This window comes from Ursus americanus, chromosome 10, assembly GCF_024610735.1.
Source record: "Ursus americanus isolate L20-20 chromosome 10, mUrsAme1.1.p, whole genome shotgun sequence".
Lineage (NCBI taxonomy): Eukaryota > Metazoa > Chordata > Mammalia > Carnivora > Ursidae > Ursus > Ursus americanus.
In genome coordinates, this window is record NC_142136.1 from 50,696,327 (window position 1) to 50,723,050 (window position 26,724).

The window sequence follows — 26,724 nt, forward strand, 5'->3', positions numbered from 1 at the left end:
CTGTGTCGGCCCCCGCCCCGGCATGCAGCAGTCTGACCTCCGACCACCGCTGGTCGCCGCCGGGCCTGCCCCGCACCACCTGTCGCAGGAGCAGCCGCACGCGCCGAGCCGCCGGGCCGCCCTGGCCGCCGGGCGCCCCGAGGAGCAGAAGCCGGGACTGCATGGCACTGGGGGTGTCGCGGGGCCGGGCAGCGGGTCCCGCGCGAGCCGCGACCGGGACAGGCAGCGTGAGGGGGCGCGGCGAGAGGGACAGGAAGCGGCCCCGCGCCGAGTCCGCCGGAAACTCCTTCCCCCGGCGCGGCGGGCTCGGCGGTGTCCGGCCGGCCGGGACCACGCGGGCGGAGGGATCCTGCGGAGCACGAGCCGGGGAAGCCTGGACCGGCCGCCGGGGGCCGACCGCCGAGCAGGCGTGGCGGAGCACTGAGCGGGGCCCGGTGCCCGGGTTCTCGAGCGGCGGAGCTGCGGAGCTTGGGCTCCCGTGCTGGCCTCGCTCGCACCTGCGTGGGTTCACCTGGATTCGCCAGGCCGCCCTGCACGTTCCCCGGTAGTCCCGTAAACTCTGAGTTCAGGAAGTGCCTAAGGGTTTCGGGAGCATTTAATGGGATAACTCTTCAGATGCAAGTCTTCGGTTCCTGGTTAATGGCCCATTCGTATTCTGTTGAGCTTTCCCTGTACGTTGCTTCAAATCCTTTTCAGAAATTGCGTAGTACCCTCGAAATTGTGGGAACTTTTACCCATTACTATTCATTGTAACCCTACCTGTGTTTCCATACAGTATTTGAAAGCCTTATCCTTCATCTTTTTTTCCTACATGTGTATTATAACATCTTATATTCTAAACGCAAAAGTCAGGTCTTAGTGATATACACAAATTGCCAAAATGTCAGAAAGGACCCAAATCAAGCACTTGTTCAGTCTTTCTGCAGTGGAAGAGTTATATAAATATAACTTACGTCTTTAGTAAGAGAAAAAAGAACACTGGCTAAAGCTGCCTCCCTGGCATACATGCCAAAGGAGGAAGAGGTCCTACCACAAAGCAAACCAAGCCTAATATAAATATACAGCATCTCCAAAATGTCTGCAGTGAATTGACCAAGGCAAAGTGTTTAAATGAAATAATACAAAACAAACAGCACACAAAAAAGAATGCAGAAGGCTGCACTTGCAGCTAGAGGCCTTGGTAATTCTGGAGCAGTCACCACCTTTGTATGGAGCATTTACTATGTCATAAGCCTGTGACAGGTGCTGAGAGGTGATAGGAGGCTGTAAAAGAAAAGCCGACCTGGATATGGCTTTGTGCGTCTTGCTGAGGACCTAAGGGGTGAAGGCTGAAGCAGGCTTCTAAGCTAGTTAGAACCCAGTGAAAATAAACGTAAATGTTTGCCTAGTGCATTACAACATGGTTTCACGGGTATGTTCTCATATAATCTTCACTACTGCCCTATGTGACTGCTAGGGGGGAATGACAGAAATGCAAGATGTAACAGTGTATGAAAGTTATGTCCCCCTTGGAGTTTATATTATGTGCCAGGCCTTGTGCTAAACCCTGCAGTGCAACATTTCATTTCACACTTTGAGGCACTATTATTATTCTCTATTTTACAGGTGAAGACACCGAGACTGGAAAAGTGAAGTCTTGATCAGGACATTGCTATGTAATCTTGCTGGAATCCGGCACACACTTGAGACAGTAGGAAAATAATCTGAGGAAACTGAGCAAAATGACTTATGTAAGCACCAAGAGCTCAGGAGTTGAGACAATGGGGAAGTCAATACAGGTTACAGCGTTCAGTCATTCAGCAACATTTTTCAAACAACTGTTGGATAAACAGTACCCTGCTGGGTACTGTGTAGCAATGGGCCCACATCCAGTACAAAAGACAGACCTACGAATGACAAATTACAATACAATGAGATCCATGTTTAGGATATTTAGACTCAAGATACTCTGGGGTGACATGCTTCTCCAGGGAGAGATATCAGTGAGGTTTTCCAGAGAATTTAATGTTTAAAATGGGTCTTGAAGGATATTTGAGAGTTTTTCAAGTGGAGAAAAGGGCAAGTCATATATGGCAGAGGGAAGAGCATGTACAAAGGTACGGAAAGCTGGACATACATGGCCAGACTGAGAATCAGAGAAAGATTCACTGTGTCTGGAGGTCAAGTACATAAAGTTTGTAGGGATAAGACTGGAAAGAGAAATTGGAGCCATGTTGTATGTGAGGTGAAAGAGTTTGTTATCCTCTAGGAAATGGGAAAATGAAGCTATTTTAGTGACAGATCTGCACTGTGAAGGGAAAATTTGAGCCAGAGAAAAGGTAACACCTGAGCTTTACTTTGAACACCAGTTTAGATTTGGACAAGCAAAGAAGTGGGTATACAGTGTGAGCAGAAGCTTAGAGTCCTGACAAGCAAATCCTGGCAGGGACGATGAGACCAGCCAGGTGAGAAGGGCATAATCTTAGGAGAACAGGGGAGGGAAGAAAAGATTATACAATGACGAATCTTGAATGGCTGGATGAAGTTGGAAAGTTGGACTTCATTGTCTAGGCAGACCGGGTAGCCACTGGATGTTTTGATCATGTTTTATATGTGACGTGAATTATGAACTGAGTAAGGAAGAAAGGAAGCTTCAAGTTCTAGCTATGTGGCAGTTAAAATAGTCTCTGCTTGCAATAATGAACCCCTGTTGGTGGCAATGAGTCTGAATTGGAAAAAGTAGACCTCAGCAATGGTCGAAAGATAAACCAGAGGTCTTTGGTTTTAAAAGATGTCTCTCACAACCACTGTGCATTTTCCCTCAAATTCTCACTAAAATAACTACTCATATACTTTTAAAAAACCACACTACCAAAAACTGGTATTGATTGTTACTCTTTTTTCCAGAGTCCAGAAGGAATATTTTTTCTACCATGTTAATGTAATTGGATGGGAAATTCAACTAATAATCCATCCCTGTTATGCCAGTTTTAAAAAGGTAAGTGCTTCATCCCTCTTTACTGTTTGCCTTCTTAAGAAATCATAGTGGTTCCCAGAATTCAGTGTGCACCCGATCATCTAGAGAATTGTTAAAATATAGATTCTCGGGCTTCACTCCCCACCCCCACCCTGAGTAGGTCTGAAAAGGCCCAAGAATATGCATTTTTAGCAATACCTGCAGGAGATCACCTGCATGCCGCACAGTTTAGTCACAAAACTAGGTAACAATTCTCTCCATTGTTCTGTTTTGCTGCTGAAGCTGCCCCACCTATTCATCCTCTTCAACACTTCTTCTAAAACAATTTGTAAGTACTCTCCCCTTATCTACAAGCAATCAAAATAAAATAATAAAATAAAATAAAAAGTGAGCAGGGAATTGGAGAAAAGAGGAAAGAAGAGAACAGATGACGGCCACTTTGTATCATGTTCTTGGAAAAGGACATGACAGGAATAGCAGCCTTGAGAACACCGTGAACTGTAGGTTTTCTTGAACTCCATCTATTCAGAGTTATGAGAAGGAACCCAAAGGAACCACAAGAGCCAAAGCCTGCTAGATCTTAAGATCTATGAAGGGAATTTGACCAGCACACAAGTGGACAGACAAGAGGGCCAAAGACAATTCGACCAGTCTGTCTGCTGACAAAGACCAGGTCAGGATCAATGAAATATTCTATATCCAAAAATTAGGAAAAAGGAGGAAAATGGGATCCATTTTAAAAATACTGTGAGACAAGGAAAATAAAATAGCATGGCAATTCAGAAGGTAGGTAAATCACTGAAAATGTATTACAGTGATGAAGGGGAAAAATGCTGCTTGCCATGGTTAAGAACGCAAGAATACATAGCCTTTATGAAATAAGAGGGAGCAAGAATGAGAAGTTGAGAGAGATGAGTAAGGTAAGAAATATACACTGGAAGAACACCATCACACACACAAAATACTCAATAATGCTGGATAAAATATTTTAAAACAGCACTTAAAATGAATTAGTAAGCTTATAAGAACGTAGAGAAAATTTTCTAGATCCAGGAATAAAGCTGGGGGAAGAGTCTGGAAGATTAGGAATCACCAAAGGTGCTGGATGCCCTGAAAACATCTCTCGTGGGTTCCTATAGCTATAGGTGACACACAGTACAGGGAGTTGGATTGAAGACCCCAGCATAAAGCCAGGCTACAGAATTAGCTAAATGGGAGAGTAGGAGAAAAAATTGCTGAGGTGGACAATAAGACATCACATCTATCTGCTTGATTCTAGGTAGAACGTTTTTTTCTTTAAGAAATTGTGACTTCTACCTGAAACTCAGATGGGTTTGACACCTGAATATACAAGTATTTGCTTGTTATCAAGAAAATGTAAGCCAATAAGTTTAAGTTGACTCAGTAAATATATAGGATATTTGCACAGCACAGTTAACAAGTTTTATTTAACATACCAAAAAATAGCAAGCATAAATTGGAGAGTGCACACTATCTGCAAGAACAAATAGAACATTAGAAATGAGTTATGTTAAAGGCCATAAAGCAAGTTTCAACAAAAAGCAAAGAACAGAACACAATTTTGGATCTTAATGCAATTAAGCAAGGAATCAATTTTATGACATTTTTAAAAAACAGATATGCTTCTGTACACTAATGGGTCAAAGAAGAAAATAAAATTAGGAAACACTTGGAACTGAACAATAATGAAAATGCCTCCAGTTAAATCCTGTGATGTGAATCTAAAGCTTTACTGTGCTTAGAGGCTAAAAATTAATGGACTAATCTTTCAACGTAAGTATAAAAAAGAATAGCATTAAATCCAAAGGAAGTTGAAAGAAGGAATACTAAAGACAAATAAAAATTAATGACATGAAAAACAAAGATAAGAAATACATCAAAAAAATAGGTATGTGTAAAGACTAATTTTTGTGGCAGAAATAAAATGAACTCAAGAGAAAGATTGGAAAATAAAGTTGCATTAGTCTCCCAGAAAAATGAACAGAAATACTAAGAAAAGGAAAAGAAAGTTTAAAAATTAAAAGATCAGTCCAGGAGTTCTAATGAATGAGTTCAGGAGTTCCTGAAGTAGAGGACAAAATGAACAGGGAAGGAAATCATCAAAATTGAAAAAAATTCCCCAGAAATGAAGGAATCAAGTGTTCAGATTAAAAAGACTTAGCCCAAGGAAGTTGTTCGTGAAATTTCAGCAAACTGACAGCAACAACAACAACAACAACAACAAAACCCAACAATATTTGCAAGCTTTCAGGGAGAACGTCAAGCTTTACATCAAGAATTAAGTATCAGAATAGCATTGGACTTCCAAAGTCATAGCCAAAGGGAAAAGAGAGAGACAATATAACCCCAGGTGCCTGTTTATCAAAACATAATAAAGATGTCAATAAGAAAACTTATTTTACTTTGGCACTGAGTTACAATATTTAAGTTTGTTGAAATATTGAATGCATAAATGGCATATTTTTTTTATTTTTATTTAAAGGGCAAGAAGTATATTCTCTATACATTACATTTGCCCCTGGGGAGAAATTTGCCTGCTATAGCAATAGTGGAAGCCAGAAGACAATGAAGCAATGCCTTCAAAATTCTGAAAGAAAATTGTTATCAAGAATTATACACCCAGCCAAACTATCAATTAAGAGTGACAGTAGGAGAGACATTTTCAGACATGTAAAAATCTCAAAAACAATGTGTTTTGATGCACCTTTTCTCAGGAAGAGAAAGCCAGAAGAGACAGCTGTGCAGCAGGCCAAAGCCTACCAGTCTCCATAGGATCTGATCAGAGGGTTCAAAGAGACTTCAAGAAAATCAAAGTCACTAGAAATTGTCAAGAAAATGGAAAACAACACTAGTTAATGGGTTAATAGTGAGCCCATGAAAGACTAAACAAACAAAAGAAAATTACTAATTTCAAGGAAAACAGAAAGTGCAGGAAAGGTAAAGTACAGTATAGTATATGGCTCAGCTCTAACTGGCATTTATGTAGTCATAATAACATAAACATTGAATGTTAAGGTAGCCAAATTATGATATAACCGAATTAGTAAGATAGGAGGATAGTGACTAGTGAGGACAGAGCTAAATTCCCATCTTCCAAAGTCGAAAATCAGTAGATAATGCTTACAGCTGAAAACTCAGAAAACACCTAAAATTGAAAACTCACAAAGTAGCAACATAAGCATGTTGTTAGAGATATTGAGAATTGAGATAAATACCAAGAATCAGCTAAAGAGTTGAAAACAGTTGTGGGATATGGATAGATGGGGAGGGGGCTTCTGAGTATTGCTATTTGCTCATAATAATCTTAAAAAGCTAGATTTGGGGAAAATAAAGGGATTGTACCAATATTTACTCTCACCAGTTTGTACGAAGGCCTCTGCTTCCCCGATCCCTTCCCTACACAATTAAAATTAGGGAGAAAGGAAGGAAAGAGGGAGGGAGGGAAGAAAGGAAAAGAAAGAAAATCATTATCTATCTGGTACCCCCAAACTGACATTTGTTATTTTAATTTTTATGCCTTTGATCACCAGTGAGGATGAACACTTATTCATACGTTCAAAAGTCATCTGCACTTTTGTTACTAATCAGTCTAATACTCTTGCATGTATTTTTTGAATGATTGTTCTGATTTTTTTAAATATTGTTCTGATTTTAAGAGCTCTCTCCGTATTAAGAATATTAATACTTTTCCAGTAGGTCGTCAATACGCTTATGTAATTATTTCCCCTCTAGCTCAGTCCTCAAGTCCTTGTGAACAAATAAGTTGAACTAAGGAATAAACATGAAATAATAAAACTATAGGCTTTGGAACCAGGCAAATCCGGGCTCTAATCACCCTTAATTTCCAGTTGTGTGATGTTGGGCAAATTACTTAGCCTTTCCGAACCTCAATATCCTCATCTGTAAAATGTAAATAATACTTAATAGAGTATTGTGAGGATTCAATAATAAATGGAAAGGGTCTAGCAGATCACACGGTAGGTATTCAGGAAATGTTAATGATTTGAGTAAGCAAGCTTTGGACATTAGGCAACTTGATAATTTGAAGTATTTTAAGTGGATATTAAATGTAAATTCAGTACGGGGGTGTCTAGAAGTCTTGATTACTGTGATAAGTTGCCTTTGTTATATTTGAATACACACACACACACACACACATATAGAGAGAGAGATAGAGAGAGAGAGAGAGAGAGAGAGAGAGAGAGAGAGATACAAGAGTCTTCTGTCCCTTTTCCTCCAAAAGAGCAATTTTTTGGTTTCTTTCAGTGCTAGACAGTCTGTTATATTTGCCTGCCAGAACTCCCCTTCTACTTTTTCTAATGGGAGTAACCACTTTTCCTTTGGGCACCTGCATCTCCCAGACCTGGTCCCTCCTCACCAGGCAGAGGGCTGGGCATAGGACTCAGACTCACAGAGCTTGACCCAGCACCAGAGAATTTCATCAGGGATGGCTATAGGTGTAGGGACTCTTACTTACTCAGATTACAGGTGATTACAGCCCCCATGTAATTCAAGAACTGCTGAGGCCGTATTTGCTATAATTCAGCGAGAGCCTGCCTGTGACAAGAGAAATGCAAAACAAATGATTAAGACAAAGAGAAACAAAGTGTCCTGGCAATATATTTTGAACTCTGAATCAGCCAAATCTGAACCACCCCCTTGGACATCAGCGAGCAAATAAATATTTATTTCATGTAAGTTTGACTTAGCTCTTGTTACAAGCGTTCTGACTGATGCCAGCTTTTCCCCAGAAGCCTTGCAGGAGTGGCTTTGCTGAGAGATGTGGCTGTCCTTGGTATCCGTCACTTTACAGTACCTCTCTATATACATGAAAACGTGATGAGCTATAGATTATAAATGCAAGTCACATCAACCTCCTAACTTATTAACAAAGGGAAAAGATCTTGGTAGAAGCAAGATGGCCACACATGTGTATATCCCTTGGCCCCCAAAAATCCCTAGTGGAGGCACAACCTTCCAACACAACTGCTCACTCAAGGTAGGTAGGGTGTTGCCAAGTGTGGAAAGCACATTTCTTGTAACAACATAATTTTCATTACATTCAAGTCCTGTTCAGGAAAAATGTAATCAATCTATGTACTTCTAGCTAAGGAACTATTTATGTCAATCTCTTTTGATCCCTGCATCTCAAAGGCCAGCAAGGGAGAGCAGAGTGAGCCCCCGTGTCTCAGTTCCACCCTTTCCAGCATTCTGGAAAACCATTTTCCCAGCACCACCCTTTGACTCTGAGTTAATACCTGTTATCAGTTGTTCTAACACTGAATTTGATCTGAGCCCCACAACCATAAATCCATTTCACCATATATGAGCTTATCAAGAAGCTAAATTAGAGACCAATTTTCACTATTTAAAAGGATTGTCTATAAGATTCCTTTAAAATTGTCAATCTGTAGTGTATACAATTAATTGATAAAAAGCAACATGTGCCCATTTTTTCAAGGACTATTCTATTTATTTTATAGAATTTTTTTCTTTTGTACATGATTTATCCTTAAAATATTTCCTCAAAAGCATCTAGTTATCACAGAATATTAGCCTCTCATTTTATAGCCGAAAACGTCCTATCTCCTATGTCATTACTCTGTAACCTTATGGAAGTCCCCTTTATTCAGCACCATTCAAGGTATGCAACCATGCATAAGTACCACTTTCTTCAGTAGTCCAGGAATTATTGAGCTTTTACTCTGGCTGCTCCCTCCACCCAGAATTCTCTTCCGTAACTGGTTCTTTCTCAGTTTCGGGTCTCGGCTTAAAATGCTACTTCTCAGAGAAGCTTCCTGATTCCCTATCAAAGTAGGCCTCCTTCCATATTTTTAATCTCATTGCCCTTATCACAACCTGTAAGCACTGTTATATGCCTTTCATTGTCTCTCTTCTTCATTGGGTCCTAAGCTGCAGGGGGCTGTCTGGTTGAGCAGCTTCTCCCAAGTGCCTAGCACACAACCTGGCGGAGTGAGTGCTCACTAAGTATTTCTTGAATAAATGAAAATGTTCTTTTTTCTACATTCTCAGCAAGTCTCAAAAAATTAGCAAAGGCTGATAATTGCTACTCCCACCAATACCAGATTCCATAACACAAACCATGCATAATGAGTTTGGTAAATAACACAGATAGTCACACTGCTACATTTGGTAGTCATCACAGCCAACTTTGGTATGTTTAATAGTTGAGACTATTAGTTGTTTTTTTTTTAACATTTTTAAATTTTTTAAAAAATTGTGGCAAAATGCACATAACCTAAAACTTACCATCTTAACCATGTTTAAGTATTCAGTTCTGGGGCATTAAGTACATTCACATTGTTGTGCAACCATCACCTCCATCCATCCCCAGAAGTCTTTTCATCTTGCACAATCAGAAGTCTGTACCCATTAAACAATGACTCCCCAGCCTCTGCCCACCATGGTTCTACCTTCTGTCTCTATGAATGTGACTACTCTAGGTACCTCATGTATATTAGCCAGGGTTCTCCAGAGAAACAGAACTAACGGGATACATAGATATACACACAGACATAGATTCAGATACAGAGAAATGTATTAAAAGGAATGAGCTCACACCTTTATGCAAGCCAAGAAGTCCCAAGATCTGCAGTCAGCAAGCTGAAGATCCAGGAGAGCTGATGGTGTGGTTCCATTCTAAAAGCTGGCAGGCTTGCAACCCAGAAAGAGCTGATGTCTGTTGGAGTCCAAAGGCAGGAGAAGGCTGATGTCCCAGCTCAAAGAATCAGGCAGTTGGAGTTCCCTCTTCCTTTTTATTCTTTGTAGACGTTCAACACAGTGGATGAAGGCTGCTCATATCAGGGAGGACAATTTCCTTTACTCAGTCTGCCAATTCAAATGTTAATCTCATTTGAAAACACCATCACAGACACACCCACATGCCCAGAATGTTTAAGCAAGTAACTGGGCATCTCAGGACACAGTTATCTGTCTTCTTTCTTATTACTTAGCTTAAAGTCCTCAAGGTTCATCCATCTTGTAGCATAGGTCAGAATTTCCTTCTTTAATTTTTTTTTTTTTTTTTTTTTGCAAAACAGCAACAACGTACAGTTTCTTTTTTAAAAAAAATTTTTTTAATTCAAGTATAGTTGATACACAATGTTCCATTAGTTTTAGGTATATAATATAGGGATTGGACATCTCTATGTGTTACTCTCTGGTACTCTGTCTGATTAATTTCAGTTAACGTAACATTCTCTAGGTCCATCCATATTGTTGCAAATGGCAAGATCTCATTTATTTTTTGGCTGAGTAATACTCCATTGTATATGTATACCACTTCTTCCTTATCCATTCATCTATTGACGGACACTTGTGTTGCAGAACTTCCTTTTCAAGTTTGAAAAAAAAATCCCTTTGTATGTGTCCACCACATTTTGTTTACCCACATGTCTCCTGTTGGACTCCTGGATTCCTTCCACCTTTTGGCTATTATGAGCAATGCTGCTATGAACATGTGTATACAAATTTCTCTTCCAGTCCCTGCTTTCAGTTCTTTTGAGGTATACCCAGAGTAGGATTTCTGAGCCACATGGTAATTGTATTTTTAATTTTTTGAGGAGCCACCATACTGTTTTCCACAGAGGTTGCACCATGTTACATTCTCACTGACAGTGCACAACAGTGTGCAAGGGTTCCAGTTTCTCCACATCCTCCCAAAACTTGTCATTGTCTTTGTTTTGTTTTAATATTTTATTTATTTATTTATTTATTTGAGGGAGGGAGAGAGAGAGAGAGCACGGGGAGGAACGGAGGGAGGGAGCAGACTCCACCCTGAACACAGAGCCCAACACAGGACTCGATCCCAGAACTCTGAGATAAACGACCTGAGCAGAAATCAAGAGTCGGTTGCTTAACCGACTGAGCCACCAGGTGCCCCTCTTTGTTGTTGTTGTTTTTTTTTATAGCAGTCTTCTTAATGGGTATGAAGTGATTATTAGTTTTTTATGCTTAATTTTAATCACTTTGTGTCTGATTTTATCACTTTTGCTAGATTCTCTGGCATTACCTTTTTAAGACTGATGGCCCAGACGTCAAGAGATTATGCCTGATACAGTAGTTGACTAATGAGTACTATTTAGTGGAGATTTTCAAAAGACAGTATGGTAAACAGGCTAGAGAAGAAACAGAAGTGGTTAGTCTTGGGCAAAACAGTCCATATAGGTAGCAAAGAGGAAAGAGGTATGCATATGGACAGTATGTTATGGAAAAATCATTTTTCCTAGAACCAAGTGGATATAATAAAGTCATTTATATTTATAGTTGGAGTGGGAGGCAAGAATGGAAGAGATAGCGTAGTTCCTGATCATTTAGAATGACTCCATACCAAATACACTGACCATCCCTGAAATGATAGAAATATTACCAGGTGTATCTACTAATAAAATGTAGATTTTATAACAGCTTCAAAGACTAGGAATAAAAAAGTGGTTGCCAGGTGATGTGGTTTTGAAATATAAGTGAGGTTCGGTGGGGTGAGGTTGGGAGGCGACAACCAAGAAAGAATTCTTGAGACATCTTTGTTGCAGAATGGCAGTTTATTAAAGCACAGGGACAGGACCCATGAGCAGAAAGAGTCTTGAGGAGTGGTGGTTATATACTCAGGAATTGGGGGAAGTAAGGAAAGGGAGGTTTCAAAAGAACTTTCATATGCTAAGGAGGACCTACAAGATACCTATAAGATATCCAGACCTTGCCATTGTCAAATTAAGGTTGTTTTCCCCTCTAGCAAGGTATTAGCATTAAGATAGTTGGGAGATCCCTGGAAGAATGTCACACAGGTCCCACCCAGGAGTGGCTAGAGGATGGGGGAAATAGGGAGAAGTTGGTAAAAGAGTACAAACTTTCAGTTATAAGATGAATGAAGTCTGAGGATCTCACATATAACATGGTGACTATAGTTGATAACACTGAATTGTATATTGAAATTTGCCAAGAGAATGTTCTCACCAAAAAGTAATTCTCTCTCTCTCTGCATATGTATATATATATGTATATATATATATATATATATGCACACACATATGTGTATATATATACATATGTATGTATATATTAATGAATTAGTTGAGAGGAATCCTTAAAAATGTATACACATAACAAATCATCATGCTGTACACTTTGAATATCATAGTCTTATTTATCAGTTATACCTCTCTAAAGCTGAAAAAGAAAAAGAAAGAACTATCTCTTAGAACACAGGTGAACCTTGACCCTTTTTCTAAACTGTTGATCTCCATACAACCTAACCCTTTATTTTCTCCACTAAAGACCCGCAAATTTAATTGTAGATGATTATCTAAAATTACCATTGTGCCTTATTTGTGTTATGACCAGATCATGTGTGATATGTTTTCTTTTAAATTACAGCACCATTTGAAGTAAATCATTCTTTTATCATCATGCATTATAATTATTAATAAGGAAACATTAATTTGTTTAACAAGCATTTATCATACCCTTAGAATATACAAATGCATCTAGCCTCCAGGAGCTTACATACTAGATACAGAGAAGGGAAAATACATGTTAGAGCTTGAAGTAACTAGGAAAAAAAGTCACAGACAACATATGATTAGTTTAAGGAAAGTGCCATACAACATTATGAAGTATTCACTGTGTGCTACTCACTGTGTAATTCACTAGAGGAATAGTAAATCAGTCATTTCCCTGCCCTCATGGAATCTACCATCTGTTTAGGCTATATTATATTTAAAAGCTTAAAGTGTGCTCTGTTGGGCAGTGGTTTTCAAATTTTGCTTTGGAGCCTGTCATACAATAAAGAATTTTGTCTTTGTCTCAGGTTCCTGGTAGGGATAGAAGTGTCTTTGTTACTCATGAGCCCCTTGGATCACACTTGAGTTATGCTAATGGGGAAACTCATGGTGGGCCTCTAGATAGCTTGATGGGGGCCTGTCATGCTGGAAAGACCATTGACATGATTAGAGGGTTGGGGCTTTGAACGCATGGTATCAGTCCACCTTCCTGACCCCTGGGAGGGGAGGGACGCTAGAGATGGAGTTTAGTTATGGAATCAAAACTCCTATAAAAACTCTGGTCACCAAATCACATGGCCAAAGTTCTGGACAGAGAGCTTCCTGGTTGGCGACTACATTGATGTGCTGGGAGGTAGATACATCCTGGTACCACAGGGAGAGGGCGTGAAATCTGTTTGCTTGGGATCCTCCCAGACCTCATCCTATGTGTCTCTTCATTTGGCTGTTCCTGATTTATATCCTTTATAATAAAACTGTAGTCTGAAATATAGTGCTTTCCTGAGATCTGTGAGTCATTCCAGCAAATTGCCAGACCTCAGAGGGGTCATGCAAACCCTCCAGATTTGTAGACAGTTGGTCAGAAGTGAGGATAGTCATACTGTGGACTGTGTCCTTCAACTCGTGGGTTGGGCTAACTCTGGGTGGTTGGTGCCAGAGCTGGATTGCAGCACACCAGTTAATGGCCGAAGAGAGCCCCTTCGGGGGCTGCAAAGGAAGGGGAGGAGAGGGAGGCTCCATCCTCGTTGTAAATCCTGTTTTCCTCATTGGCTTCCTGAGTAAGCTTTATTGAGCGCTGATTTCATTTCAGCCACTGTTATTTCTGTTTCACGAATGGGAAAAGCGAGGCTTAGAGGGGATAAAGGACTTACCCATATATAAATGCGAAGTGTCCAGGGACTTGACAGTTAGGAAGAACACGTTAAACCCAAGAACCGCTGTGGAAGAGAAATTACCAGGTGGCTAATTATCTTTGAAGATCAAAAGAGAAAGAAGAGCCAAAGCTAACTTAAGGTTGTTACCCAAAGGAAACCAGTGTTTGGGAATATGGGCAACCACAAAAGAAGGACGTCACTTTGAGCAGAGGTGATTACTTTGCATAAAAGAGAAACAAAAACATTTAAAGTTCAAATGTGAGTGAAAAGGAGGAGTAAGGAGAGAAGGATCACGCAGGCTGCCTACTTTACTCTTCACTAAAGCCTTCGCTTCCTCGCCGATAAAATGGAGAGCTAGTGACCTGAGGATTCCAGGCTAGTTATCCAGCAGCACCTACGCGTATTTCAGGTTCTCAACAGACAAGAATCCCGTTTCCTTCTCCTTAGTGTGCACAGTTAGAGCAGGAGGGGAAAATGATCGGGGACCCAGACCCAAAACTCAACCACATCAGCCTGTTCAATGTCTACCCTATTTATTAAGACCCTTTTACAAACCCAGTGAGATACGGCCATTAGAGCAGAAATACCACAGTGTGCTTCACATCCCCTAGCTAGAAGTTTAGGATTGCTGGAGAGGGGTCATGTTAAATCACAGCCCATAATCACTGCATAATAAAATTCAGTGTATAATAATCTTTGTTTTTGTATTTAATATTTCTGCAGGTATATAAACAGTATAATGAAATTATAAAAATATTTATATTTAAAACATAGGGCCTAGGCTTAGAGAGGTCTGTGTGGGTTTCTGGCATGAATGAGCAGAAGACTGGGTAATTGTGTGGGACAGTTTTATAGTAAGATAGCATTTGTGTACTATAGATCATCTAGCATCCCTGGTCCCTGACGACGGTGCCAGGAATAGTTTCTGCCCGGAATGGTCTCTTGTCATTGCGACAGCTCCAAAAACCACCTCCACAAATTTCTAGTCTGTGCCCTGTGAGGTGCTACTAGTCCAGGTGAGAGCTATTGCCCAAAGCTTCCCAGACCGGAAGGACATCTAAGGCAAAGAACAAAGGTCTCTTTATTTACCCGGTACAATTACAGTCCTCTCCTTGTTGCTTATCAGTGGTTCTAGCTAAATTGTGGTCATCACTGCTATCCGCCATTGTCCAAATGTGGGCACTTCAAGGGCTGTAGGCCCAGCTTCCTCAGAGGCCTCTCTCTGCCACACAGTGTCCTGAGGAGACTATCCAGCTCTTGCCAGCTCAGCTCCTGCCCCTGTGACACATTCCACAGCCTTTGCAGCTGGGATTCCCCTCAGGGGTGGAGAAGTCATATGGCTCTCATTGAGCTGCACGCAATAGTGTCCCTGATTTACAGGAAGTTCCAGCACACTTGCCGAGTAGAGTCGTGAGGAAAAGGCCAGGCCACTGCCAGCTCCAGCCACTGTTCTTCCCTTGGACCCCTCCCTCTTCACTTGGCTCTGGGGGTGGGAGGGGTAGTGTGTACAAGAACACTGCCTTTCTCTCCTCTTAAGGCCCCAGATGATGGCGAGGCTCTCCTTTCCTCCCGCCTCCCCTGCCCTCCTCCTACATGCTAGGGAATTAGGCCAGTGCCTGCTGGGAGTGCTAAGGCACATTCTGCCTGCTCTGGGGAAGGTGTCCAGCTCCAAATGTTGCTAGGACTCTATAGAATGTGGAGTCATGTTGTGTCTATCCTTAGCTCTGAACCCTGCTTGCCAGTTCCAGCGAGAATGTCCTGTCGTTACACATAGTTGTTGCCTCTGGGGAAGCATCCTGAGTGTCTGGGGTGGGAGGCAGACAGACATTTCACTGTATGCATTTGTACTGTTTGAACATTGTACCATGTGCATCTATTACTTTATTCAGTTAAAAGCTATTTTTAGAACCCAGAAATGGACTCACAACTATATGGTCAACTAATCCTCTACAAAGCAGGAGAGAATAACCAGAGGGGAAAAGACAGTCTCTTCAACAAATGGTGTTGGGAAAACTGGACAGCCACATGCAGAAGAATGAAACTGGACCACTTTCTTACACCATACACAAAAATAAATTCAAAATGGATGAAAGACCTAAATGTGAGATAGGAAACTATCAAAATCCTACAGGAGAACACAAGCAGAAACCTCTTTAACCTTGGCCAGAGCAACTTCTTACTAGGCACTGTCACCAGAGGCAAGGGAAACAAAAGCAAAAATGAACTATTGGGCCCTCATCAAGATAAAAAGCTTCTGCACAGGAACAGAAATGATCAACAAAACTAAAAGGCAGCCTGTGTAATGAGAGAAGATATTTGCAAACAACATATCTGATAAAGGGTTAGTATCCAAAATCTATAAAGAACTTATCAAACTCAACACCCAAAAAACAAATAACCCAATTAAGAAATGGGCAGAAGACATGAATAGACAATTTTCCAAAGAAGACATCCAGATGGCTAACAGACACATGAAAAAATGGTCAACATCACTCATCATCAGGGAAATACAAATAAAAACCACAATGAGATATCACTTCACAGAGGTCAGAATGGCTAAAATTAAGTCAAGAAACAACAAATATTGGCAAGGATGTGGAGAAAGGGGAACCCTCTTACACCGTTGGTGGGAATGCAAGCTGGTACAGCCACTCTGGAAAACAGTTTGGAGGTTCCTCAAAATGTTAAAAATAGAGCTACCCTATCACCCAGCAACTGCACTACTAGGTATTTAACCAAAGGACACAAAAATACATATTTGAAGGGGCACATGCACTCCGATGTTTATAGCAGCATTATTAACAATAGCCAAACTATGGAAGGAGCCCAAATGTCCATCGACAGATGAAATGATAAAGAAGATGTGGTATATATATATACAGTGGAATATTACTCAGCCATCTAAAAAATGAAATCTTGCCATTTGCAACAACGTGGATGGACCTAGAGTGTATTATGCTAAGTGAAATAAGTCAGATAGAGAAAGACAAATACCATATGATCTCACTCATGTGGAATTTAAGAAAGAAAACAGATGAGCATACGGGAAGGGGGAAAAGAAAAAAAGGAGAGGGGAAACAGGACATAAGAGACTCTTAACAATAGCGGACAAACTGAGGTTTGCTGGAGGGGATGTGGGTGGCGGATGGGCTAGATGGGTGGTGGGATTAAGGAGGGTACTTGTGATGAGAACTGGATGTTGTATGTACGTGATGAATCACTGAATTCTACTCCAGAAACTAATATTGCACTGTATGTTAACTAATATTAAATTAAAAAATTAAAAGCTATCTATTTTTAAAAGGGAGGAGGAATAAATTAGTCTATATGCATTGACTTGAAATGATATACATGATATATTATTCAGTTAACAAAGCAAGCTGCAGAGAAGTGGGCATAATAGTGATAATAGCAATAGGCATAATAGTAAAAGGAAGGAAAATAAGTAAACAGTCCCCCCCATGCTCATGTTGGTACGTGTTTTGTAAGTGCAGGGAGAGGTGTGGAGAGTCACATACCGGTCTGTTAACGTAATTACCTCAGAGGCATGGATGAAGGGATAAGAGAAAAACTTTTGCTATTTCCTTTGATATTATTTTAAATTACAAAACAACACAGGCTTGTTGTAACAAATGCAGCTTCAAACAAGCCTGTGTTGTTTTTGTAATTTGACAGAGAAGGAAGGAAGGGATGGGAGAGAAGGTGAAAGAGAAGAAGGAATATCTCACACCACCATGCCTACAATCCCAAACCCAAAGACCCAGTCAACAAAACCAACGAGAGCTCTCTTCTACAGATTTACCTGCCTCCGGGGAGGCAGGCTTATTTACTCCCTCTGTTTGCTCTGACACTTGGTCAGACAGGTTTCAGGAATAGTGACTTAACCATACAGGCATTGATCTCACTCTCTCAGGACCAGTTCAGTCTTTCAGGAACAGGGATCTTCTCTTAAACCCTCCAAGACTTGTAGATGATATCTACCATCCTTCTCTATGGTAGAAGAAACAGATCGCTGTAGTTGTAAGTAAAAGAAATAAAACCAAAATTTAAATACCCATCAGTGGGAATGCCTGGATCGCTCAGCTGGCTAAGCATCTGCCTTCGGCTTTGTTCATGATCCCTTAGGTACCCCTGGGATCGAGTCCTCGCTCAGCGAGGAGACTGCTTCTCCCTCTGCCTGCTGCTCCCCCTGCTTGTGCTTTCTCTCTCTCTTTTTTTCTCCCTCTCTGACAAATAAAATCTTTTTAAAAAATAAAAAATAAATACCCATCGGGGCGCCTGGGTGGCACAGCGGTTAGGCGTCTGCCTTCAGCTCAGGGCGTGATCCTGGCGTTATGGGATCAAGCCCCACATCAGGCTCTTCCGCTGTGAGCCTGCTTCTTCTTCTCCCACTCCCCCTGCTTGTGTTCCCTCTCTCGCTGGCTGTCTCTATCTCTGTCAAATAAATAAAATCTTTAAAAAAAAAAAATAAATAAATAAATACCCATCAATCGTTAAGAAATTTAGCCTTCCCCAACATCAATTAATTCCTTTTGAGAGCAAAAGTTGCAAGAGGAAAAAAGCATAAAAATGTTGGATGCCCCTAAGACAGGGGAGGTTGTAGGAGGAAACTGTGCGTAAAGGAGTTGGGGGGGGGGGTTGCAAATTCACTGTGCATCCCTCCTTACGGTGACCTGGCCTGGGCTCTCCGAGCAGCAGATGAGTCTGAATGCTTTTCCTTTCCCACTTTCACAATGGGTGGAAACCCTTAGGAAACGACTAGTAACACAAATCTTCTTGCCTAATTTAAGGTGGAAAAAAATGATTATGTACATCAGGTAGGCAAAGATTTTTGCTGAAGCCTTGATAGTAAAGGTGAGAATAGGGTAAGAGCCTCCCCTTACACATCGCTGGTGGGTGTGTAAAGCAGTAGTTCTGGGATGCAATGTGACAACATGGAGCAGGGACCCAGAAACATCTGATACCCCTCTAGGACTCTAGCTTGAGGAGGTACGCAGGGATGTTATCAGAGATGTGGTCTAAGAATGTTTTGTGTGGCATTATTTATAATCCTGGAATATGGAAAGCTAATTGTTCAATAGAAATGACTATAGTATAGTTCTAAAATCTTCATAGTAGAACTTTTAAAAAGCTAGGGAGTAAAACCCTCTATCCAACATGATTCCAATTTTTTAAAAAAGGTATAATAAGGATATAAAATCTAGAATCTGAGTGGTCAGTTCATGAATAATTATAAATTTTTTATCCTTTTTATGTTTTAAAACATTTCTACAATAAATATATATTCATCGTATTACTGGAGAGGATAATAAAATGAAGGGAAAGAATCAGTTCTATTCTCACATAGAATGCATTCTCCTTGACACATTTAAACCCGTGAATTTAGGCCAACCCTATTATCTGACCAGTGTCAAGTGATTGAACAGTCTGTTTCTGAATTCATAGATATCCCTGAGGTCCTGAAAAATCCACCTATTTAGCTACTAAGGAGCCATTACTCCCCAGGAAAAAAGAGGGCTCCAAAATAAAAATATTTTTTTTCCTATCTCATTTTTCTCTTTTTCTTGAGAGAAACTTCTCTATGCAGACAAAAATTTGACAACAGTTTGTGCCCCCTTATGCATTTTAAAGAACTGGCACCCTGAATGGGATTCTGAATAGAATTTGTGCAGATGGAATGTAAATATCATCCTGAACTGAATTGGGCCTTCATCCTGTCCAGCCAATCTGGAAGTGTCTAGTGAGCTGTTTATTGTGTGAGTCTAGAACTCAGAAGAAGGTGTGGGCTGAGATGCAAATATGAGTACATTAGCATATGCAAGGCGGTGGAAACCCTGGGAGCAACCTCCATCTAAAGCAAGGGTTCTCCACGGGAAGAGATTTTGTCCCCCAGAGAACACTTGGCAATGTCTGGAGACATTTTTGATTTCAGGACTGGGAATAGGGTGGTCCTGGCATCTAGTGGGTCTCAGGCTAGAAATACTGCTAAACATGAACAGGACAATGACTAAATGCCAGTGGTGCCTAAATTGAATAATCTTAATCTCAAGGGACTCACAGGTCTGTTAAACTCAAAACTGAACTCATCCCATCTCCCTCAAAACTTGCTCCTCCTCCCGTGTCCCTATCCTAGTCAATCATAACCCATTTTAATCTTCTAACCAAATTAGAAGCCTTAGGTACCCCTTAAGCCTTTTCATACCTTTACTTCTTATCCAAATGATAAGCAAATCCTGCCAAATTTCTCTCTCTCATAGCAGTCTGTTCTTCCTTCTTCTCAGTCCTTCTGCCATTGCCGTGGTTCAGACCTTAATGCTAACTTTTCTGTTTGCTGCAGGAACCTCCTGAAGTTTTCCTCTTTCTAATCTTGTCATGCTCTCATCTCTTTTCCACATCCTTTCCAGTATGATCTTTCTAAAATGCAAATTGAATCATGTCACTTTGTTGTATGATATCTTTGATTCTCTTACGCTCGATGAGTGTGTGTGTGTGTGTGTGTGTGTGTGTGTGTGTGTGTGTTTCTTATATATATCCTATTCACTATTCAAACCCCAGACCAATTTCCAATTTCTTAGGGAAGTTTTCCATAACTTTTCAGACAAAGTCAATTTCCTGATTATATACTACCATGTATCTCTCTTTTATAGCATTAAGCAGCACTGCAACTTTACATTTATTTGTGATTCTTTGATTAATACCTGTCTTCCCACTTAAGTGTGGGCACCATGGGAGTAGAAAGTGTGTCTTTTGTGATTGTGGTATTTTATTAGATTCCCAGCATCTATTGTGGTGACTGGCACATAATAGGAACTCAATAAATATTTGTTGAATGAGTGAATGCCTGAATAAGATAAATGAGCTAATACTCTGAAAGCTCTTAGCATAGTGCCTGCTTTGTAATAAGCTATCAGCAAATCTTAGCTATTAGTGATAATTAAAATTTCTAAATGCATTTACCCTGAAATTACTTTGTAATACCATGGGACTAGTATTCCTTGGATGCTTTGGAAAATGCTGGCATAGACTGTCTTTTGAAGATTTTGGCTGTGAAAGAAAAGAAAGAGGTGGGAAGTTGCTAGACAAGGATTCAGGATCAGTGAAGAGTTTTGGTTTCTTAATGGAAAAGGCTTGGAGTGTCAGGACAGAGCTGCTCAGAAATATTTTGCCAAATTATTTCCTTTCCACAGAAATTATTCTAATAAATAAGTTACACATTATACCATCTTAAAGGCAAATCACAGTCTCTTAAGTCTCCATTGACTTGAACAGTTTCTGTCGAAATCCCCTCTCCATTGGAGCGAGGTGGGTGGGTGGTTGACTGGGAGCCGCAGGGGCAGCTAAGAGGTGCTGCTCCATAATGAGGGGGGCAGGGTAGGAAATGTTTGGTGCTCAAGTAATCCATCTGAGCACCTCTTGGTTCTCAGTTGCCCCATTTTAATAGTAAATCAACAAATACAGAAGCTTCAGGGTCATGGTAAGAGTCTGGGTCACTTCCTAGGAACGCCACTAAGGCCAGCATAGTTCCGGGCGGAGGTGAAAGGACAGCTAGAATGGGCAAAGGAAGAGGTTGATCTCAAGTATCTACATTCTTTTGTTCTTCCCACTGACCTTTTTTTGTAAATTCTGCAGGAAATGAGACCCACCAGAATCGTGGGTAAGCTCTTTCCAGACAAAGGAACTTAACCATGAAAATACACAGGGGTATGAGTGACATAAAAAAGCAGACTGTAGTGGATACTGTAGTGTTCTGCTTAGAAATCTTTATTGGGGGTGGGGGTGGCGCCTGGGTAGCTCAGTTGTTAAGTGTCTGCCTTCGGCTCAGGGCCTGATCCCGGGGTCCTGGAATCGAGCCTCACATCAGGCTCCCTGCTCAGCGGGAAGCCTGCTTCTCCCTCTCCCACTCCCCCTGCTTGTGTTCCCTCTCTCACTGCCTCTCTCTTTGTCAAATAAATAAATAAAATCTTTAAAAAAAAAAAAAAGAAGGAAAAGAAATCTTTATGGGGCCTAAACACCCCTACCTCAGATGCTGGGACTAGCATCTGCTGATGTCTCATAGCTTGTACAACTTATAAGCAATTGTATGACTGATGCAGAAAATTTCCAAAAGAGATTTAAGTTTTCTAGAAAATACCTTTGCTTACCACAAAACATGTCAAGTAGGTTCAGCTCACCGTCAAAATGTAGATCGTTTATGAAGCAATTTGTATCTGTAAGTGTGTTAACAAGATCTACATCTAGAAGGATCTGAACTATTGGGATAAATGTAATTTCATCAACTCAATGTCTTTGAAAAAAAATGCAAGGTCTCAGTAAGAGCTCTTAGTTATATTTCAAAAGAACTATTTAAACTCTTGAAAATTCGTGTAAATAAAAATCATGTTGTGAAAATTTTCTTTGTTAAAATATGTTAATTTTAAACTACCTGATTTCCTGGAAAATTTTATCATTGAAAATTACAGTTGTATGAAAGAAATAGTGATGTAAATATATATGTCCTCTTCAAAACAAAAATGCTCTCCACCACAAGAACTGTTCCCTCTCCTGGAGAGCAGCCCGTGGCCGCTGATTGGCAACTGCAGATACACAAAGGCCCAGCTGGGCTAGCTTCAGTATGGAGCAACACTGAAAAGGCCATCCCCCCTTCAGATTTGGCCATAGGATTAGTTACATTCGTGGCCTTTCCATCTGCTCCATCTGCCTTTCTTCCTTCTTGCTTTCACCTGAAAGCACTCCCCAAAACACCTGCTGTGCACAATTCTCCATCTCAAGTCTGTTTCCAGGAAACCCACCCCAAGTTAGGGAGTCTTGGAAGACAGCACCCCTTGGCATGGACTTTGACATTCTTGGTATGGCCAGCATAAATTGTGATACTAGGAGTCTCCAAGTGGCTTTGTGACTGGAGGATGCAAAAAGATGTGAGACATTCCTTGTAGATGCTCAGAAATATCTGAAGAATCTGTGTCGAGGAGATAGAGGTCCCAAATGAATGGTGAGGTTAAGGAAAGAAAAATTTTAATTGTTAAAGTTAATGAGACCTCATTTGCTGGAAGGCAATGGCGAAGTACCAGGGAGATTTAGATTGTACTTCTTAAGGAAACAGTCCAATTACTACATGTGTGTCTCTTCTAAAATTAGATTGTATCATGCTGTATTGTAATAACTTTATCTTTAGAAGAGAGATGCTCAAAATGTGTTTTGTGAACCAACTGCATCAAACCACCTCGGGGCTTGTTAAAGATGCAGATTCTAGAGCCTCACCCCATACTTACCAGGTCAGAGTCTTGGGAACTTGTGAATCTGCATGTTGAACAAGCTTTTAAAATAAATATTTCCAGACTGTTTAATGGGTATGGGGTTTCTTTGGTGGGTGTTGAAAATTTCCTGGAATCAGGCAGTGGTGATGGTTGCACAACATGGTGAATATACTAAAACCCCCGCAATCATGCACTTTAAAATGGTTTCAGAGGTCAATTTTAAGTTATATGAATTTCATCTTAATTAAAAGAAAAACAAAACAAAACTATAGGGACAGAAATCCACATCAGGTTGCCAGGGGCTGCAGCTAGGGGAAGAGGGTGGACTACAAAGGATCATGAGATTTGGGGAGGAATGATAGAAATTTTCCATATCTTGACTGTAGTGGTGGTTACATACCACCTAGAAGTATATGCCTAAATAGGTAAATTGGACTATATGTAAACTATTTCTCAATAAACTCACTAAATAAATGCATAAATAACCTCCAAAAGATTCTTAGACACTCTAAAGTGTGGGCACTGCTGCTATGAAGCAGTCATCTATCTCCAAAGTGAGGACACACCCCTCCCTGGGTTTTGGAAGACAAACTACTGGAGTATAGGAAGAAAATAACAGAAATTCTATCTATATATATTTAAAATATACAGACAAGAATGAAATTATGCTTTCCTAACATTTTTAAGTTCACTTTAAAGCCTTTACTAATATTTATATACAGAATGACATTGTTGTCGCCACTGGATCTGTGTCATGTCAGGTACACAGAATGTTCCAGGGAACAGTGGAACATCTTGCATAATGAGGAAGTTGACCTTTGTGATCTCATTCATTCAGTTGCTTTCAGCATACTGCCACAAACTGCTGTTTACATGGATTTATGGATTATAATATCTACCTTTATTCTCTTTTAATACTCTTTTAATACTATCTACCTTTAAACAAATCCTTAAAAAATGGACAAGTGGTTTTAAAAATCACTGCAAAGGAGCTGCTGATTGAAGATGGTACTGATATTGTGAGCCCAGGGAACAGGAAATGGCAGAACTGACCTTTTTGGGAAGTGCTCTTTCATCAGCCGCATTGGGAAGGGAAGCAATTGTGGTCTAATCAGATCTGAAAGAGTGAGCTAAAGTGTGAGAAATTAATTACTTTCCAAAAGAAACTTGTGTTATGGAGCAAGCATTTTGGAAACCGAAGTTTGGCCCTATCTCCACCATTGAATGAATCTGTTGGCTCATTAATGCAAATATGACATCTACTAAAACTGTCATGACTTCACACCTAAAATATTTGGGCCAAAACCTGGAAATAGAATTTTCTAACCAATTTAAACATCTACCTAGTGAAAAGTTTCAGCAAGCTTTCAACCCACTGGTTAAAAATTTTAAAACACACTTTCCAATTACTTTGCAGGAACAACCAATTGATATCAGGGAAGACGGAAATCGACCATCTGGATTTCAATAAAGACTTCTGCATAATTAATGTATAGGAGAGAAAAATGAGTGTCATTATTTAGCAAGTGTTGCCAATGATGCACTTCTCCCCTTTGATTCTGTGTATCTCTGAGACACTTTGCCATTAAAACAGAGTATAGCTATCAATCAAATTAGAAAGAGGCATTGAGATCAATGTATCACAAACTCAAACCCCGATGTTGCAAAATAATGCAGCATATTCGGCCACATGGCTTTCACTGGAGAAAGCTAATACAAGAGTTTAATGAAGGCATTCCGTAGCGTTCACGGTGGGCCCCTTCCTTCACTCTCCACCTAGCACTTTCTTCCTTTTGCTTTCGCGCCATTAGTCTCTAAGGGGATGAACTCCCAATTTAAGTTCCTCGCTCTGAGTCTTGTCATTTCCACTCTTGAAATACAACCTCCACTTGGTTCTGCGGCAGGTCCTTCAAACACAGGATGTCTGGAACAGAGCTCAGTATTCCTACCCCCCGCCCCCACCCAACCCCTTCCCCTCTTGGTCTTCCTCATCTCGGTTAGTGGTACCACCTTCTACTGACGCCTGAAACCTCTGTGTCTTTCTCTTTTTACGCCTCACATTCAATTGACCACCAAAACTTAATTCTTCTACCTATGTAGCTCTGCTTTTGTCTTTCAGCTTTCTGTTTGTCTTGAGTTCTCTGTGCCTGGCTGTCTCTCATCTTTTCCTCTCACGTTATTTCTAATTCTGTTCCCTTCCTCATCCTTCCTTATCCTCTGCCTGCCCTGTCACCCGAAGAAAGTACTAAAGCATTTTTTTGTTTGCTGTATTTATTAAATATTTATTGTACTAAAGCATGAAATGGAACACTTTCTATTTCTCTTTTTATACCCTATATTTATGTATGCCTTGACTGATTTTTATTGTTGTTACTGTGGGTCAGCAGGTTTGGATAGAGAAAAAAAAATTTCCACTCCAGAATTAGTAAATTAGTGTTTTCCTTGTAGCCTGACATAGGAATACACGGCCACTTCCAACTCCTAAGGAAGAAAAATTCTTAGGCAAATGTTCATGTTACCAGGAATCTGGGGCTACTTATGTAGCTCCGGTCAAATGTGCTATTTTTAAAGACAAGATGCGCCTGGGAGGAAGAAGCTTTGTAGATTGAAGGAGGCCCTTCTAATGCAAAAAGGGGTCTTAATACTCCTTATTCATAATGTTTATTAAGCACTATTCAGCAGAGCTTGTTTCAGAAGGTACGTTATTTATGTATACATCATTGTGTACATTATTCAGAATCTATACGATTTAGGAAAGTACCCTAGGAAATTTTTTTTCACAAAAATGACTGCATTTCAAAGCAGTCATTTTTAAAACAATATATATATATTTAGCATTCATTTTCAATGGGCCATTTGAGCTGTGATGCTGATTTTTAACATTTGCTTTTGTTGATGTTGTGATACATTAAAGTGAGAGTACAGGAACTTCCTGACTTATTTGTGCCCAATTTAGCCCAAGTTCCTTGCCTGTGCTCTCGCCGGCTGCTGTAAAGCGGCTCTCTCTTACATCAGCTGCTGAGAATTTTCCTCCTTCCCTCGGATGCCTTTCCCTCCTGCTAAAGCAGACCCTCTGCAGCCCAGAATGACACAGGACTCCCACGTGTGCTGCTGTTCCTTAAACCTCATCACTCCTGGTCACTCTTGTCTTGTCCAGGGCCTCACTCCACTTGTCCCTGTGCCCCAAACTGGTAGTAGAATGGATTCAATTCTGTAACACTGCCCTACAGACAAAAGGCTTAGTGTCCATCCTCAAAGTGCTCACCTCTCATAGGAGAAACAGAAGGAAGCAACTACAAATGCTAAGTGAGAGGTATACCCTAAGGAAGGCTCAAGGGGGTCTGCCCAACCCAGCCTGAGCAGGCGGGAAGGACTCATTCGAGAAATGGGTGGAGGTGTGGTAAGGAGACGAGGCACAAAGAGAGGCAGGAGCCAGCTATGAGGAGTTTAGATGTGATCCCCAAAGTATTGGGGTCCTTAAGGAGGAGAGCAACATGATGAAATTTGTCTTGCATCCGGGATGGAGAATGGATGGGATACATCAGGAGAGACAGGCAGAACCATGCTGGTTGCAAGGCAATGGCCATGGATGCAAAAAGGAGATAAACTAGAGAGGAATTTAAAGGTGGAAATGCGACAACATAAAATATAGTGGTGCGTGCAGCTCAAGGAAGAAGAAAAGAGAAGGCTTTTGAGAAAAAGGGAGAGAGAAGCGGGGAAAATGGAGGTGAGAGGTGGAATCCAGAGAAAGAGGGGAAGGGGGAGGAGTGAAAGAGAGGGACTTCCCATCAGGGCCCTCACACTGCTCCCAGAAGTACAGG

The 26,724-nt window shown here is 40.7% G+C and overlaps 2 protein-coding genes across 2 annotated transcripts in view; one reads left to right on the forward strand and one right to left on the reverse strand.

The window, feature by feature from the left end:
* Positions 1-306, reverse strand: part of VWA8 (von Willebrand factor A domain containing 8) — a 342,760-nt gene extending 342,454 nt beyond the window's left edge. The window contains exon 1 of the mRNA XM_045810950.2: positions 1-306. Within this exon, the coding sequence (XP_045666906.2) occupies positions 1-163 (163 nt within the window). The 5' untranslated portion in view covers positions 164-306.
* LOC123801067 (uncharacterized) lies at positions 162-25,198 on the forward strand. Its single transcript, XM_045811007.2, has 5 exons — positions 162-195; positions 233-671; positions 1,606-1,730; positions 2,887-2,977; positions 24,321-25,198. The coding sequence occupies exons 1-3, from the start codon at positions 162-164 to the stop codon at positions 1,607-1,609; spliced, it is 477 nt and encodes a 158-aa protein (XP_045666963.1). The 3' UTR covers positions 1,610-1,730; positions 2,887-2,977; positions 24,321-25,198.
* The last annotated feature ends 1,526 nt before the right edge of the window (positions 25,199-26,724 follow it).